Source organism: Rhinopithecus bieti, unplaced genomic scaffold (assembly GCF_001698545.2).
Source record: "Rhinopithecus bieti isolate Rb0 unplaced genomic scaffold, ASM169854v2 scaffold_7967, whole genome shotgun sequence".
NCBI lineage: Eukaryota > Metazoa > Chordata > Mammalia > Primates > Cercopithecidae > Rhinopithecus > Rhinopithecus bieti.
In genome coordinates this window covers 1,867,729-1,887,083 of record NW_016806112.1, presented here as the reverse complement: position 1 = coordinate 1,887,083, position 19,355 = coordinate 1,867,729, and the positions used below count along the sequence as shown (strand labels likewise).

Genomic DNA, 19,355 nt, shown 5'->3' with positions numbered 1-19,355 from the left:
AAGTTGATAGAGAAATAGAAAACTAACAGGAGGGGAATGCAGAAGCATCTAGTGTGTCTGGCATCATGCTAGGGGACTTTCCAAATGTTTCTTTTTGGTTTACTACTGTGTATTTCGTCAGCATCACTGCACACTGTAAATACACAATTTAAAGAGCTGTAATGATCTCATGAAGCATAGTTCTGGGCACTGGATCGAAGTTGTAACAATAAACATTGCCTTTAAAGAGTTGGAACACTTAGCTCAGAGTCAAATGCAAAACAAAACAAAAAAAAGGTTTCACTTTTGTTTACCAGTCAAGCAACCAAGTGGAGGAATAAGCATTTTTTAATTTCTTATATAAAATGCTAACTTCTTGTCAGGACATACTACAGACTATGCATTAAATTTTTTGACAAACTTCCTATAATCTTTTTATTAATTTACACTGAGGGAATATAGCACCTTTCATCCGAAGAACTGAAGGTGCTTTACAAACATTAGCATTTAAAAAACAATTACATTTAAAAATCTGGATTCTTGCTGTTAAATCTCTTCGACTCCAGATACACAATTTCCTGGAAGCTGATGGAAAGCAATTCTATTTCTGACAACGAAAGAGGCTCAGAAAGAGTCCTGATTTACTTTCACAGTACAGGCATTTTCCAAAACCTGGTGCTGGGCTTACAAAGCAAACACACACAAATCTTAATGCAATGAACAATATTTCAAACCTTATTTCCCAAAGCAAAACCTAGGGCTTAAGACGTCAAAATCTTCCAACAGTTCTAGACATCCCGACAGAATAGGAGCTGATGCAAGTTGCATATGAGATATACTATTGATCCAGGCATTTTAGGATCACACTCAAATAAAGTAGTGAAAGTTTTTAGGGAAACACATTAACTTATAAAAAGCTAGCCAAGAGCATATCGGCCAAATGAGGAAAGGGAGTAAATGGCAATTCAAAGTAGACAGTTCTCACTAGAGCCTATGGCACTTTATTAGAAACCAAGTATATCATAGGCAAATAAAAATAGTTCTTACCCCCATTGATACAACATAAGGGATTTTACATTCAGCCTAGATACAGGGAGTAACAAATCCTCCTGCCCATAAATCTATGACTTGCAAGTATCTTCCACCACATGATTACTCTATATAGTACATATAGTACATAGCCCTTATTTATTGGAGGGATCCAAAATATTCCTTGTAGGCTCACAAAGTCCAATACATTAGCTCTCTCTTCCCTTTACACATCTAATAGTAAAAACTATTTTTTCCATGCAAAAAGCCATTATTCAGTTGAAGAGAAATCAGGCAAAACAGAGATGGCAGTTAAGGAATGGACAGAATATTATTGGCACGTGCCCAACTAGTGACAAATAAATGCAGTACACGATGACTTAAAAATAAAAGTCACATTATAGGGATAACAAAAACAACTACATCAATCTAAGCTAAGGAGTGTCAAACAGGGAGGGCTGGGAGTTACCAGTTCTATTGGTACAACTTAAGTAGAAAGCGAGCACTTAAATACAATTTATGGTAACAGGAAAAAAAAAAAATACTGCAAAGAGCTGTTCAAAGACCACACCAAGTTGTCTGCATCATTAATTTCCAGTGTTTCACAATTAGTAAAATACATAGCTACATATCCCTGTAAGATAAAAATACCTTTCCACCTGAATTACACTGGTGTCAGGGCAGTAACACGAAGTTACTGACCCAACATTAGTTCAAGTGTGTGCAGCAAATGTCTTAGCCACCTCTTTCATATAGCTATATAATTAAAAACTATGTAAGGAGCTGGTGGTTTGAGGGAAAAAAATAAAATCAAAACAGTATTGTGCTCATTTAATAAAAGAAAACCCTGATGAAAAATTATATGCCAAGAAGCTTAGACTATAAAGATTTTTATTGCATTTTAGGTAACCTGGAAGTTCTTATCCTGAAGGGGAAAAGTTGGTTTTCAAAACTACCTGAACAGATGCTAAAGTGCTTTATTAATTGGCTGGCTTCACAAGTATTTCCTGGAATGACAAAAATTAATTATAGTAAAGGGATACCAACTATTTCACAAAATGGTGCATTCCAACATCATTTATGACTACAGTCATAAGAGATACTGGAATACTTGTCCTTATTAAGTGGACAGTTGCATATTAAGAACTGATCATCACAACCCTTTGGATATTCAAATTACTTACACAAAGCTGAAATACGGAATCACAGATCTTTGCAAAAAAGAACAACTTGTTTCTTTTTCTACACTTTAAATAATCTGCTTCAGATTACAGTTCACAAATACAAGAGTCCTGACTTTTCAACCTTTCCAGTTGCAGCTTAAAAATGAACACTTTCTAAAAGTTAAGGTCAAGTGTTACAGCAAGAGAAGAATGATTCCTATTGAAAAGTACATAGATTTTAGTTAATAATACTCATGATAGATTGTAAACTGGATTGATCACATTCTACTCAACTGGTATCAAATTAACACATCAGCATTACAAGTATTAAATGTTTTTCTATTACTATAGAGGATATAAACCAAAATATTAATATGGCAGTTATGTTCTTTAGGCACAGTTTAGTGACATTTTTAAAAAATAAATACTATTGAATTTCAATTGAAGTTTTAAACTCAATAACCAAAGGGTCAAGAACTCTGATTAGGAAAAAAGAAAAGATAACTTTACACTAACAATGTAAGCTGTTTAAAATTTCTAACACTTAACCTATCTTTTATTTAAGATTACTTTATTAAAAATACAAGGAATCTGAAAAAAGATCAATACAATTATCTTAATGTACAAAGTCATAAGCTGTAGCAGTTTTAACTAAAATTTAAAACACAACAAGGAGGGCAGCCCTTTAGACCAATTTATTTTATATCCATTTAAAATATCATCCAACAAAGGACAATGAAGTTTACATCTGGGACAGGTATACATAACTTGAGGCATTTGGAGTCCATCGTGCCCACTGAATAACAACTTTGCTGCTGAAATTTCTTAAAACTTACCAAACTAAAACAAAAGGCTGAATGATACAAAAAGAAGGAGTATTTAGGTGTAATCTGTCAATTGGCTTTTAAAAAAAGGAAACACATCCTGTTTCCCAGACCAGTAAATAAGCAAGAGCTACATGCAGCAGTGTGAGTATGAAGACATTTCTCAAGTCTTCTCAAATGAGTCCAGGGTGGGGATGGGATGGGGGGAAAATTGATAGAAAACTTTGCTATAGACACCACAACAAACAATAAATTTAGATAATTTAAAATTAAAAAAAAAAAAAAAAAAAGGCAAGAGGCAGCATTTCAGCAGCAAAGTGCTCAATAAAAAGTATATTGTAGAGGGTAATACAAGAAAATTGGGGTAAGAAGAGGGCAGAAAAATGGGTCAGCAGGATGGGCGAAGGCCTCAAAGGAAATACGGCGTTGTCGTTCTGGGAGGAATAACACGTTCTGAATCTGGAACTGCCCGGAATAACTTTGGTTCTCTTGTATTTACATCTTTGAAGACCATGATCGAAGCAATATTTCCACAACGATAGCAGTAATTAGGAGCAGACCATACTGTCACCAGCTTCTCATCAAACATAAATTTATAGCCTTCGTGCACTAGTTGATGTGCTCTGCAGATGAGTTTTAAGTTGTTGATATGAACAAACTGCAATTTAGAAAGACACTGTAAGTATTTAGCACTTAAAAAACAATCACCCTACATACGTAAGAAAGTAATCATTTAAATACAAAATCCTATTACTACTAAATGCATCATGAGTATAGAACCCACTCTATAATTATCCCCAACAATTTAATAAGTTTAGGCAAAGAGAGCAATTTTGGCCTGAGTCAACTACACAGCTATAGAAACTGTATAGCTACATAGTTAGAAATTTCTGGAAGAAAAAGCATTCAATAGGTCCTATGAATCAAAATTTTGTGTTTTCTGATTTAATAATAAAGATATTACTATCAGTATCTACAATTTACTGAAAGTTTAGTATGTGTAGATGTTGCAATAATTCTGAAAGAGATCATTCTTTTGCAACTTAAGGAAACAAAAGCTCAGACTAGATAAATAACTTATCTAAATTAAGATGCACTGATACAGGATCAGACTCTAGTTTTCTGACTTCATTATGATGCTGGAGCGCTTCCCAATATAAAGTCGTGTGTGTGTGTGCGCGCCCGTGTGTGTGTGTGTGTGTGTGTATTTAGTTGAAAACAGTTAAAGTTCAAAGTATTGCCTATCTTGAAGATGGTAGGGTAGCATCACAAAGCGGTTAGCATTGAGTCTCTGGACCGACTTCAATTCCAGTCTCTGCAGCAGCAGTGATCACTTAGTGAAGAATGCTTAGGGTAGTTGGCCAGGATCCCGAATATCAAAATCTTCAGCAGCAGCTCCCACCAGGACTTGTCTCAGGAAACTGCTGACTGCCTGGGTCTGGAGCTCGGCAAGGTAGTGACTAAGAAATTCAGCAACTAGGAGACCTGTGTGGAAATTGGCTAAAGTGTACGTGGAGAATGTCTACATCATTTGGAGTGGTTGTGGTGAAATCAACAATAATTTAATGGCACCTTTAATCATGATTAATACCTGCAAGATTGTTTCAGCCAGCCAGCTTACTGCAGTCATCCCATGTTTCCCTTATGCCCAGCAGGATAAGAAAGACAAGAGTTGGGTGACAATCTCAGCCAAGCTTGTTGCAAATATGCTATCTGTAGCAGGTGCAGATCATATTATCACCATGGACCTACATGCTTCTCAAATTCAGGGTTTTTTTGATATCCCAGTGAACTACTTGTATGCAGACCTAGGTGTCCTGAAGTGGATAAGGGAGAATATCTCTGAGCGGAAGAACTGCGCTATTGTCTCATCTGATGCTGGTGGAGCTAAGGGAGTGAACTCCATAGAAGACAGGCTGAATGTGGACTTTGCCTTGATTCACAAAGAAGGCCAATTAAGTGGATCGCATGGTGCTTGTGGGAGATGTGAAGGATCTGGTGGCCATCCTTGTGGATGACATGGTTGACACTTGTGGCACAATCTGCCATGCAGCTGACAAACTTCTCTTAGCTGGAGTCACCAGAGTTTATGCTATCCTGACTCACAGTATCTTCTGTGGTCCAGCTATTTCTCACATCAACAACACATGCTCTAAAGCAGTAGTAGTCAGCAATACCATACCCCAGGACGACAAGATGAAGCACTGCTCCAAAATACAGGTGATCGACATCTCTATGATCCTTGCAGAAGCCATCAGGAAAACTCACAATGAAGAATCCGTTTCTTACCTATTCAGTCATGTCCCTTTATAACACAGTTACTTCTGAGGTTTTTTAAGAATAAAAAAACCACCCCACCCCTTGTTTTCCCTTGGTATTTGATGACAAATTCAGAAGACCCAGCTTACTCCAGTGTAGCTTTCAATATCCCACATCAGGTATATCTGAGCTTATCCGAAATGGAGAAAGACGGGTTGAGATTAACTGCTGGGACTTCCTACCTGCACTGTCTCATTCTGGCTTCCTTGATGATTTTGTGAGTCTTGCAGCTTTAACGAGAGCTCAGCTGTTACAAGATTTCAGACTTTTGAGGATATTGTATGGGGGTGTCTGACTGTGATTGGAGAAGCTCAGACTACTTTGCATGTGAATGCTTCAGGGTTTTCTTTGTTGAGAACAACCAGCAACAAAGCCAACCCATGTGTGAGCAGTTCTCCCCAAGATCTATGCAAAATTACAGCAAGAGCCCTGGGCAACCCCAAACCTAGTCCCAGTGGCTAAGCACCCTGTAAGGCAGGAACAGGCAGTTGGACTTGAGCAGCCATGGGGTGGGGGGTGGGGGGTAGTGGAGGAGGGAAGCAGCACAGTGCAGCAAATGTTTCTTGGGAGGAAGAAGCCTGATTCATCATCATCTGCTTGATTCTCTTCATCATAGCTTGGATTCTCTTTTGTACCTATTCCTTTGATTTGGCTTTACCTTCATCCATCTTGATCCTTTCCTGGCCAAATATCCTCTTGGGCCCAAAGGACCACTGCACCATAGACTTCTGGAAAGCAAATGTGCTTCCTGCTATGTAATCGCTAACATTCACATTACATGATTTGCTGTAGCTTGATCTTCCTTAGCCTACCACCCCTGTGGCAGTAGGTTGTAGGTGGTCTCATAGTGCCTTTTGATTAATTTAAGTATTTAATTGCCATCTTCCTTCTTTGGATCTACTTGGCATTTCAAATGAACAGAGATTTCTGTTTTTAAAAAAAAAAAAAAAGCCAGGCGCAGTGGTTCACGCCTGTAATCCCAGCACTTTGGGAGGCCGAGGCGGGCGGATCACGAAATCAAGAGATCGAGACCATCCTGGCTAACACAGTGAAACCCCATCTCTACTAAAAATACAAACAATTAGCCAGGTGGCGGTCGCCTGTAGTCCCAGCTACTCAAGAGGTTGAGGCAGGAGAATGGCATGAACCTGGGAGGCGGAGCTGGCAGTGAGCCAAGACCGGTCACTGCATTCCAACCTGGATGACAGAGCAAGACTCCACCTCAAAAAAAAAAAAAAAAAAAAGATTGACATAGGCCGGACGCGATGGCTCACGCCTGTAATCCCAGCACTTTGGGAAACCAAGGTGGGCAGATCACCTGAGGTCAGGACTTCAAGACCAGCCTGACCAACATGGTGAAACCCCGTCTCTACTAAAAATACTAAATTAGCCAGGCGTGTTGGTGCACACTTGTAATCCCAGCTACTCAGAAGGCTGAGACAGGAGAATTGCTTGAACCCAGGAGGCAGAGGTTGCAGTGAGCCGAGATTGCACCATTGCACTCCAGCCTGGGCAATATGAGTGAAACTCTGTCTCAAAAAAAAAAAAGATTGATGTTATTGGCTCTTGTAGAGGAAACTAATAAAGTGTCTGTATCTGTGTGATTTGAGGTCTTTAAAAAAAAAAACAAAAAAAGTACTGCCTATCTTGGTCTTGCCATTTTGTTACTTAACTACAGTATTTGAAAGGAAAGGGGCCGGCCAGGCACAGTGGCTCACACTTGTAATACCAGGTCTTTGGGAGACTGAGGCGGGTGGATCACCTGAGGTCAGGAGTTCAAGACCAGCCTAGCCAACATGGTGAAACCCCATCTCTACTAAGAATACAAAAATTAGCCAGGCATGGTGGCGTACACCTGTGGTCCCAGCTACTCAGGAGGCTGAGGCAGGAGAATTGCTTGAACCTGGGAGGCAGAGGTTGCAGGAACCAAGATCATGCCACCGCACTCCAGCTTGGGTGACAGAGCAAGACTCCATCTAAAAAAAAAAAAAAGGAAAAGAACATTTACTTTATCCACTATTACCAAGTGGATGCTGGAGTAGGTGCTTTCGCTGTGTGATCTTATTTAACCATTAAAAAAAGACATACATTAATAACTAAACTAGAAATTTAATATCCATAGCCACCATATTTTGAGAAAGCTAGACTACAAGTTAGTTATCTAGGGCCACCATAGTTCTCTATGCAGTCCATTAGCAATCTACAAATTACTTTTCCAAAAATGCTGCCTTTACCTCATTTGTGACCTTTGCTCCAAAAAGCCAACCTGCTCCTCGCGGACTGATAGCCCAAGTATCCACATCTTCAGGATCTGACCAAACCAGATCACAAAATGCTCCTTTATGAGGAATTTCCTGATTCCGTTCGATGGTTCGAATTTGATCCAGTGTTTTGATATCAGGAGATAAACCACCATGGACACACAAAATCTGCTCATCTATTAACTAGCAAAAAAGGATAACGAAGAGTTGAACATATAACCTCAGGCATATCTAAATTCATCAATGAATACTAAAGATATCAACATAATTGAGATGACAACTAGATAAAAATATGCAATGTGTTATTGGCAGGAACATACATGAGACTTTAAAAATAGAAACTTACAGCTGCTACTGTGAGCATGTCAAAAACTTTGGTACAGTATCTCCAGGCATTAGCATTTCCATATTTGGTTTGGCACTCATCTGTGAAAGAAACAGAAGGGTTTTAATTAATGAATCTGCCAATAAAAATAAACAATATATCCAATACTAAAGCAGCCTTCAGTACAACAGAAATTCAGCTTAAACTAGGACAGCAAGATATGACACATATTTAGTCCTACTAGGACCTCCACATAGAGCCAAAAGAACACTACTGACCAACTATATACAGTTATATGTCCCTTAACCATGGGGATACATTCTGAAAAATGCATTGTTAGGTGATTTCGTCATTGTGTGAACATCATCACATATCCTTACTAAACCCAGATGGTCTAGCCTACTACACACCTAAGCAATATGATATAGCCTATTGCTCCTAGGCTATAAACTTGTGAAGCATGTCACTGTACTAAATATTGTAAGGAAATAGTAACACAAGGGTAAGTATTTGCGCAATAGGAATTTTTCAACTCCATTATATCTACAGGACCACTGTTATATATACAGTCCATCATCGACTGAAATGTCACTATATGGTACATGACTGTATTTCCTAAGGATGTAGTACTGCTCTTCATTCCTGGAATGGACCTAAGAAGCAGCTGAAATTATTAACCAAAATGTTATCATTAGAAGAGTCAATACAAATTTCACACAACCTGAAGCAAATGTTTTTACAGTTATGTTAATATTAGGTAATTCTGGTAAACAGATAAATTTATTTAAGGAGACCATTCTAGCAGGATAATCAGATCAAACAAATTAGAGAACCCTTAGTTATAGGAACATGAGCAATTCCTAACTCTTCTCAGGGCTAAGTTATCTCTTCTGAGATTTTCTGCAAATTGTCCAACTAAACACTTGAGCTTCAGTGGATCACAACTGAGGACAGATTGCCAGTCAGGTTCTTACAAATTCTCAGTTGAACACTCTTTCTGCTGCCTCCATAGCTTTTTGTTTTTGAGACAAGGTCTCACTCTGTTGCCCAAGTTGGAATACAGTGGCGCAATCAGCAGTGGCAAGATCATAGCCTCAACCACCTGGGCTCAAGCAAGCCTACCACCTCAGCCTTCCGAATAGCTGGAACTACAGGCATGTGCCACCACACCTGACTAATTTTATTTCTGGTAGAGATGGGGGTCTCCCTATGTTGTCCAGGCTGGAACTCCTGAGTTCAAGCAATCCTCCTACCTCAGCCTCCCACAGTGCTGAGATTACAGATGTGAGCCACTATACCCTGACTGTCTACATAGTTAATAGGGTACACACTTCTTCTGTTAATACCATGGAAGCTCTGCACTTTGACTTCTTCCATAATTTTAGAAAAAAAAAAACCTGACATACCACTATTGCCTTAAGTGAAGCTGAAAATGATATAGGAAAGAAGTCTGCAGGTTATGACCACTCCCCAAGATTTTCTCAATTATATATCTATGTGAAGCAAGATTGTTATGTAAACTTGGCATAAGAGAGCCCTAACAATGAGCTCAGTTTGCAGGCAGGGATCTTGAACTTGGCTCTATAGTAACTGCCCAGTATGTGTTTATCAGTGTGAACTGAAGGCCCAGTGTAAAGTTATATAGGGATATCTTATTCCTTTAAAATCAATGTAAGTCTTATAATAACTAAAATTATCTTATTCCTGAGGAGCTGTTAAGCTTCATTTTATTAAACAAAACCATACAACACCACTACAAGAACAGAGCTCTGGGAACAAGAAAGTTCAATACTAGATTTTGTGTTGCTGTCATTTTCCTCAGTCAAGGCACCTTGATTAAAATGTCCTCCTTCCTCACCCCATTTTTTCCCCTTTAGCCCTACATTGATGAAAGCTGGGTGAATTCTGGAGTATAACTGTATATATAAAAACAGTCACATATAAAAAACATATCATATATTAGTCATATATAACTATGCGTTTTATATATTATGCATGTAGCATTAGTTACATATATATAGTAGGTGTGTGTGTTTTGATAACATTAGCTTTAGTATTTTCACTGAGCTAATATCATAGTATGGTATCCAAAATATTGATTATTTTGCAAAAGAATCCAAAAGTTGTATTTCAATTGGTGTTTATTTTGTGAATGAAAATAAGAAGTAACTTGTAGAAAGGAGACAATTATCTAACTTTACAAGTATTTAAAAATTATATAGGGGGTGCGGTGGCTCAGCCTGTAATCCCAGCACTTTGGGAGGCCGAGCGGGCGGATCCACGAGGTCAGGAGATCGAACCATCCTGGCTAACATGATGAAACCCCGTCTCTACTAAAAAAAAATACAAAAAATTAGCCGGGCGAGGTGGGCGGGGCGCCTGTAGTCCCCAGCTACTCGGGAGGCGGAGGCAGGAGAATGGCATGAACCCTGGGAGACGGAGCTTGCAGTGAGCTGACGATCCGGCCACTGCACATCCAGCCTGGGCGACAGAGCGAGACTTCCGTCTCAAAAAAAAAAAAAAAAAAAAAAAAAAAATTATATAAAAACAATTATCAAAATTTCTCTAACCGATAATGGCAGACAAACTGAAGAGTAAGAGAGTTCAGAGTATCTTTGTTTTGTTTTGTTTTGAGACAGAGTCTCGCTCTGTCACCCAGGCTGGAGTGCAATGGCATAATCTCGGCTCACTGCAACCTCCGCCTCCCAGGTTCAAGCGATTCTCCTGCCTCAGCCTCCCGAGTAGCTGGGACTACAGGCAAGCGCCACCATGCCCAGCTAATTTTTGTATTTTTTGTAGAGATGGGGTTTCACCATGTTAGACAGGATGGTCTCAATCTCCTGACCTCATGATCTGCCTGCCTTGGCCTCCCAAAGTGCTGGGATTACAGGCGTGAGCCAACACGCGCAGCCCAGCCTATCTTCATAAGGACAGAAGATAATTCAAACTATAAAATTTAAAACTAAAGGGTTCTGCAATTAATGTTTCCAAATCTCTCAATATCTGCCTTAATTGTGCTCAAGGAAAATCCAAATTCATAATCTTGATAATTATATTTCCTTCAAGGGCGTTCCTAATAAGCACTCTCTCTCTCTCTCTCTGTAACTTTCAACCAAATAAATGTTTTAGAGAAGTAGCTATTTTGCTTTTTTTTCTTTCTTGAGACATAGTCTCGCTCAGTTGCCCAGATTGGAGTGCAATGGCGCGATCTTGGCTCACTGCAACCTCCGCCTCCTGGGTTCAATCAATTCTCCCTGCCTCAGCCTCCCAAGTAGCTGGGATTATAGGCCCCCACCACCACGCCCGGCTAACTTTTGTATTTTCAGTAGAGACGGGGTTTAGTTGGTCAGACTGGTCTCGAACTCCTGACCTTGGGTGATCCACCTGCCTCAGCCTCCCAAAGTGCTGGGATTACAGGGGTGAGCCACTGCGCCTGGCTTATTTTGCTTTTTATGACTAAGTTCTGCTTCTGATCCCTGAGGTCCTAGCATTCTCTGGAGTGAGCATACAGAGATATATGTAAAAGGATGTGTAACAGCAGCTTAAAAACAACTCTAAAATTCAATGATAGAGAAAAAATTGATACATCAATTATGGTACATCCATATGGTATATGATGCAGCTATAAACATAACAATAAAGTCAAAAAATCAGGTATGACCCCATTTTAGTATGTGTTTGTACATATATAAACACACATAATTACACACACACACAAAATAGATGAGAACGGACTCTCCAATTTGTGCAGAACATTCACCTTCAGCAGATTCTAGATTCCCACTCCAAAATATTTTGATTAATACATCTGTGGTGAGGCCCAGCAATCTACATTTTTGTTTTGTTTTGTTTTGTGTTTTTGAGACGGAGGCTCACTATGTTGCCAGGCTGGAGTGCTATGGTGTGATCTTGGCTCACCATAACCTCCGACTCCTTGGTTCAAGCGATTGTCCTGCCTCAGCCTCCCGAGTAACCAGGATTACATGCATGCACCACCACGCCTAGCTCATTTTTGTATTTTTAGAAGAGATGGAGTTTCACCATATTGGCCAGGATGGTCTTGATCTCCTGACTTTGTGATCCGCCCGCCTCAGCCTCCCAAAGTGCTGTGATTACAGGCGTGAGCCACCCCACCCAGCCCACAATCTACATTTTTAACAAGAACCCAGGTGATTCCAGCAAGGTAAACTAAGGACTACACTTTGAGGCACAGATCTAGAAAGATGCACACCAAAAAGTTAACAGTAATCTCTCCAGCATAAGATTTTCAATTGTTGGGGAGGAGTGAAGGAGTGAGAATGTGGGGAAAATAATATACATAAAGCATGTGTATGACTTGTGTAGCTTTGTTTTCCAAAGAGGAAAGTAAAATAATATTCATAATCAGAGAAATAGGAGTTCTTACCATAAAATCCATAGACCTGTGTTATCTGTCTACTCTCATGATTTCCTCGCAAAAGTGTAATACGATCAGGCCATTTAGCCTTCAATGCAAGAAGGTAAGTGAAGGTCTCCAAACTATAGTAACCTCTGTCTACAAAATCACCCTGTGAAGTAAAAGTGTACAGTTACAAACAATACAATAGCCACAATATTCTTTTCAAATTATATCAAACTGCACAAACTCATGGTTCATAACCACAATAAAGAGTTACATACTGAAATATTTGGAAATTTGATTTTAACAAAAATTAAAATAGAAGTAAACAAACTGTTTCTATTAAATGTTTATAGAAACAAGACTTTGGACTCCAGGGAAACCTACAAGAATCTGCTGTGCCATTCTCTCAAGAACTTTCCCCGAAAACCACCATTTTCTCGCTTTTTTTTTTTTTTTGAGACAGACTATCACTCTGTCGCCCAGGCTGGAGTGCAGTTGCACAATCTCGGCTCACTGCAACCTCCACCTCCTGGGTTCAAGTGATTCTCCTGCCTCAGCCTCCTGAGTAGCTGGGATTACAGGCGCATACCGACACCACACCTGGCTAATTTTTCTATTTTTAGCAGAGACGGGGGTTTCACCATGTTGGTCAGGCTGGTCTGAAACTCCTGACCTTGTGATCTGCCCACCTCGGCCTCCCAAAGTGCTGGGATTATAGGCGTGAGCCACCATACCTGGCAAAACCACCATTCTTTTCAATCCTCTATTACCTACATTAGTTGATTTGGTCATCTGTTAACCAGTATTTTTTAAGTAATTTAATTTTTAAAAATTCAATTTTTTTTTTTTTTTTAGAGATGGGGGTCTCACTATGTTGCCCAGAGTGGTCTAGAACTCCTGAGCCTAAACAATCATCCCACCTCAGCCTCCAAGTAGCTGGGACTACAGGTGTGCACCACCATGCCCAGATAAAATAATTTTCTATTTTAAGAAATCATTTTAACTGTATTGGAAGAGCTGCCTACTTGAAGAAAAAAAAATTTTTTGTAAAAACAAATACTATAATTATAACAGCGTTCTAGGTTCAGTTTTGCATTTAACAACCATATATGATAATATACTATTTACACTTCCCATTAATGTCTGACTTGGGCCAATATTACACCAATAGGAAAACAACTAAAAGAAAAGTGGCCGAGTGCGGTGGCTCATGTCTGTAATCCCATTACCTTGGGAGGCCGAGGCGGGCAGATTAGGAGGTCAAGAGATACTGACCATCCTGGCCAACATGGTGAAACCCCGTCTCTAGTAAAAATACAAAAATTAGCTGGGCATGATGGCACGCGCCTGTAATCCCAGCTACTCAGAAGGCTGAGGCAAGAGAATCATTTGAACCCAGGAGGCAGAGGTAGCAATAAGCTGATCACACCTGCACTCCAACCTGGCAACAGAGCGAGACTCTGTTTCCAAAAAAAAAAAAAAAAGAATAGGAAAGTGACCCAGAAACTTTCAGAAGGAAAGATAATGAGAGAAGGATCCAGAAAAAGTTCAACAGTAACACTACATTCCAAAAGAAAAGCAAATATCTACCTTAATAGCAAATGTATATGTGTGTATATTCATCCATCCATAGATTAACAAGAGATAAAAATGAATGCTTGAAAAGCTTGAATAAATAATAGTCAATTGACGATTTATACCTTAAACCAGGGGTTCTGGGTTATTTTTATGCCCACCCATTACTGATAGCTACTACCCAACCCTATCTACAGTGGCTTACTAAGGCAATTAATTAGAGGACATAGTTAAATGTAGAAAAGTACACAATCACCTTGATATGGTTTGGCTGTGTCCCCACCCAAATCTCATCTTGAATTCCCACATGTTGTGGGAGGGACTCGGTGGGAAGTAATTGAATCATGGGGGCAAGTCTTTCCTGTGCTGTTCTCATGATAGTAAGTCTCATGAGATCTGATGGTTTTAAAAACAAGAGTTCCCTGCACAGTCTCTCTCTTTGCCTGCTGCCATCCATGTAAGATGTGACTTGGTCCTGCCTGCCTTCTGCATGATTATGAGGCCTCTCCAGCCATGTGAAACTGTAAGTCCATTAAACCTCTTTCTTTTATACATTGCCCAGTCTCGGGTATGTCTTTATCAGCAGCATGAAAATGGACTAATACACACCTTTTCTTTTTTTTTTTTTTTTTTGAGACAGAGTCTCGCTCTGTCGCCCAGGCTGGAATGCAGTGGCCGGATCTCCGTTCACTGGAAACTCCGCCTCCCGGGTTCTCGCCATTCTCCTGCCTCAGCCTCCCTAGTAGCTGGGACTACAGGCGCCCACCACCTCGCCCGGCTAGTTTTTTGTATTTTTTAGTAGAGACGGGGTTTCACCGTGTTAGCCAGGATGGTCTCGATCTCCTGACCTCGTGATCCGCCCGTCTCGGCCTCCCAAAGTGCTGGGATTACAGGCTTGAGCCACCGCGCCCGGCCAATACACACCTTTTCATACACTGAAATGGGGACTGTCACATGGCAAAAAATTATTATGCAATTTACATTTAATAAGTCAGATCCTTTCCATGTTAAACAAGCACTTGATATCAGTGGTGTTTACATACCATAAATATGTAGTTTGTGTCAGGAACCTGACCTCCAGTTCTGAACAGTTCACAAAGGTCATAAAACTACAAAAGAAATGCAATATATGCTGATTACAAATTCCTGTTAAGAAGCAAAACAACAAAACTGAGAGTGAAATGTGTAAAGAAGCAGTTAAGAGGACTCCAAATATTTACAGTTTTAAGAAATAAAGTGTAAGCCAAACTGCCAAGCACACAGTTCTCACGACTAAAAAAAGCACTAAATAAAGCTCACAGTTACCATAAAACCACTACTAGATTATTATCATAGGCTTCCCTTTCTCATTTTCTTTCATACATCTCCCCATCTATCTCTTGAGAATTCTGACATCCTTTATAAATTGTCTAATTTCTCAGTAAGCTAATTTAACAGCCAACCCAAATTCTGTATCTATTTTAATGAGACAAAAGATTAAGGAAACAAGTGGGTATCTCTTTTTCTTCCAAACTGAACTTACATGACACTTCACAGTGTCATACAGAGATATTCCCACATTCTACAGTTAAGAATCATGTACCCTCAGGCTCCACAGCCATGGAGTCTCTTCTCAATGATCAGTTAAAAAAAAATTACATATTTCATCATTTTTTGTTTCTTTTTTAAGACAGGGTCTGGCTCTGTTACCCCGGCAGGAATGGAGTGATGCAATCGTAACTCACTGCCGCCTCAAACTCCTGGGTTCAAGTGATCCTCCTACCTTGCCCTCCTCAATAGCTAGGAGCACAGTTACACACCACCATGCCCAGCAAATTTTTATAGAGACAGGGCCTCGCTCTTTTGCCCAAGCTAGTCTCAAACTACTGGCTTCAGGCAATTCTCCCACCTCAGCCTCCCAAAATGCCGGGACTACAAGTGCGAGCCATGACACCCAATCATATTTCTTTTTTTATTTTTCAGACAGAGTCTCACCCTGTCGCCCAGGCTGGAGTGCAGTGGCCGGATCTCAGCTCACTGCAAGCTCTTCCTCCTGGGTTCACGCCATTCTCCTGCCTTAACCTCCCAAGTAGCTGGGACTACAGGCGCCCGCCACCACGCCTGGCTTGCTTTTTTTTTTTTGTATTTTTAGTAGAGACAGGGTTTCACCGTGTTAGCCAGGATGGTCTCGATCTCCTGACCTCATGATCCACCCACCTCGGCCTCCCAAAGTGCTGGGATTACAGGCGTAAGCCACTGTGCCCAGCAATACCCAATCATATTTCATCATATTTCTATTTGACTGAAATGTGGTAACTCGCAAATTGTGCATTTGTCAAATTTCAATCAACTCAATTATTATCCTAGCCCTAATTTCCAAAGAAAGCATTACAGTTTTTCTGGAAAAAAAAATGATTTTGGATTAAGGGAACTGACTACAATACACTGGACCAACTACAACTAACAATTTTTAACATATTCATCTTTTACAGTTGAAATAAAATTATCATTTAAGCTTTAAACACTTAATAGGAATCTTAGTCAAAGTGAAGAAAACTGAAAGTGAAATATTAACTACTGAAAGAAATAAAGTAACACCCTTTATAACAATGTTCCGTAAATCAGACCAAAAAAAAAAAAAACCTTTAGATAGGTATAAAATGTATCTATCTTCTGAAAATTAGCTAACAGGCCGGGCTGCTCACACCTGTAATCCCTGAACTTCGGGAGCTCACGCCTGTAATCCCAGCACTTTGGGAGTCCCAGGCAGGTGGATCACTTGAGGTCAGGAGTTCCAGACCAGCTTAGCCAACATGGTGAAATCCCATCTCTACTAAAAATACAAAAATTATCCAGGCATGGTGGCCTGCACCTGTAATCCCAGCTACTTGGGTGGCTGAGGCACAAGAATTGCTTGAGCCCAGGAGGCAGAGGTTGCAGTGAGCCAAGATCATGCCACTGCACTCCAGCCTGGGCAACAAAGCAAGATTCCGTCTCAAAAAAAAAAAAAAAAAAAAAAGGCGTGTTATGGTCCGGGAACAGTGGTGGCTCACACTTGTAATCCCAGCACTGTGGGAGTTCGAGACCAGCTGGGTCTAACATGGTGAAACCCCGTCTCTACTAAAAATACAAAAATTAGCCAGGCGTGGTGGTGGGCACCTGTAATCAATCCCTGCTACTTGGGAGGCTGAGGCTGGAGAATCACTTGAACTTGAGAGGTGGAGGTTGCAGTGAGCCAGGATCATGCCACTGCACTCCAGCCTGGGTGACAGAGCAAGACCTCGTCTCAAAAAAAATAAAAAATAAAAAAAATGTGGGCCAGGTATGGTGGCTCACTCATAGTAATCTCAGCAATTTGGGAGACTGAGGTGGGTGGATCACCTGAGGTCAGGAGTTAAAGACCAGCCTGGCCAACAGGGCAAAACCCAGTCTCTACTAAAAATACAAAAATTAGTCAGACGTGGTGGCAGGTACCTGTAGTCCCAGCTACCTAGGGAAGCTGAGGCAGGAGAATCACTTGAACCCAGAAGACAGAGGTTGCAGTGAGCCAGGATGGTGCCATTGTACTCCAGCCTGGATGACAGAGCAAGATTCTGTCTCAAAAAAAAAGAAAAAAAGTGTTACGACATCATTTAAAAAATCAAAAGAAACAGCTTTCATGACTAACGTAAGTGAATATCTTAAATTAAGATCTAGCAACTCAAGGACCTTACGAGGTCATGAATAATAATTATGATGAAAACCACGTAGCAAAATGCAAAAATCATTAGGGAAAAGAATGGAACACAAAACAATACCTATAATATAACTATACAATTCCATTATGTAAAAAATTGAGTAGGCATATACACGAAGTCAGGAAGTGAACATTAAAAAGTTTTAAAAGTCAGGTTTTCTATAAAAATATGATAGAAGACTATCCTTAAACTTTTCTATTGATGTTTACAGATATCTGTTCTTTTTTTTTTTTTTCTGAGACGGAGTCTCACTGTTGCCCAGGCTGGAGTGCAATGGCACAATCTCGGCTCACTGCAACCTCCGCCTCCTGGGTTCAAGCGATTCTCCTGCCTCAGCCTCCCGAGTAGCTGGGATTACAGGCGCATGACAACAGGCCCAGCTAATTTTTGTATTTTTAGTAGAGACGGGGTTTCACCATGTTGGTCAGGCCGGTCCTGAACTCCTGACCTTGTGATCTGCCCACCTCGGCCTCCCAAAGTGTTGGGATTATAGGCGTGAGCCACCACACCCAGCCAGGTATCTATTCTTAAACAAAAGCTTTTAAAGTCTATATTTACCAGACACACAGGCAGACAATTAAATATTCTATGTCAGTGATACATAGGTTCCCATTTCCTGAGAACTTGGGCAATTATTTTCCTTTTTTTTTTTTGAGATGGAGTTCTATTCTTGTTGCCCAGGCTGGAAAGCAATGGCACGATCTCAGTTCACTGCAACCTCCACCTCCCGGCTTCAAGTGATTCTCCTGCCTCAGCCTCCTGAGTAGCTAGGATTACAGGCGCCTGCCACTGCGCCCCTGCTAATTTTTGTGTTTTTAGTAAAGACAGGGTTTCACCATGTTGGCCAGGCAGATCTCGAACTCCTGACCTCAGGTGATCCACCTGCTTGGGTCTCCCAAATGCTAGGATTATAGGTGTGAGCCACCACGTCCAGCCCTATTTTCATCCTACATTACTAGCCACCTACCTCATCGTCAAATAAAATCTACCGTCTACTCTATGTCTCTCTCTCTCCCTCTTATTTTTTGAGACAGAGTCATGCTCTGTTACCCAGGATGGAGTTCAGTGGTGCAATCTCGGTTCACTGCTGCCTCCGGCTCCCAGGTTCAAGCAACCCTCCTGCCTCAGCCTCCCGAGTAGCAGGGACTACAGGCACGTCCTACTACACCTGCCTAATTTCTGTAATTTTTTGTAGAGAAAGGGTTTTGCCACATTGGCCAGGCTGGTCTTAAACCCCTGATCTCAGGTAATCCACCGGCCTCGCCTCCCAAAGTACTAGGATTACAAGCGTGAGCCACTGCACCCAGCTACTCTGTTTTTCATATTTCAGACACTCTGCTCCCATTTTAAACCAAAAACAATCTTGAGAAGTAGATTTTTTTTTCTTTAATTATCATTATTTTTTAGATGGAGTCTCACTATATTGCCCAGGCTGGTCTCAAACTTTTGGGATCAAGCAATCCTCCCACCTCAGCCTCCTGAGTAGCTGGAACTACAGGTATGTACCACTTTACCCAGCCTGGAAAGTGGATTTTTTTTTTTTTTTCTGAGATGGAGTCTCACTCTGTCACCCAGATTGGAGTGCAGTGGCATGATCTCAGCTCACTGCAACCTCCGCCTCCCCGGTTCAAGCAACTCTGCTGCTTAGCCTCCTGAGCAGTTGCGAATATAGGCATGTGCTACCACGCCCAGCTACTTTTTGTATTTTTAGTAGAGACGGGGTTTCACCACGTTGGCCACGATCGTCTCAATCTCTTGATCTCGTGATCCGCCCACCTTGGCC

General features: G+C 40.6%; 1 protein-coding gene and 1 pseudogene across 1 annotated transcript in view; one reads left to right on the top strand and one right to left on the bottom strand.

Moving 5' to 3' along the window:
- Positions 1 to 387: 387 nt before the first annotated feature.
- The window catches only part of PPP6C (protein phosphatase 6 catalytic subunit), a 51,365-nt gene continuing 32,397 nt past the window's right edge, over positions 388 to 19,355 (bottom strand). The window contains exons 3-7 of the mRNA XM_017874755.1: positions 14,900 to 14,965; positions 12,306 to 12,447; positions 7,922 to 8,001; positions 7,549 to 7,758; positions 388 to 3,653 (exon numbers count right to left, since the gene is read on the bottom strand). Of these exons, the coding sequence (XP_017730244.1) occupies positions 3,405 to 3,653; positions 7,549 to 7,758; positions 7,922 to 8,001; positions 12,306 to 12,447; positions 14,900 to 14,965 (747 nt within the window). The 3' untranslated portion in view covers positions 388 to 3,404. The remainder of the gene's footprint in view (positions 3,654 to 7,548; positions 7,759 to 7,921; positions 8,002 to 12,305; positions 12,448 to 14,899; positions 14,966 to 19,355) is intronic.
- LOC108531356 (ribose-phosphate pyrophosphokinase 1 pseudogene) lies at positions 3,662 to 6,286 on the top strand (annotated as a pseudogene).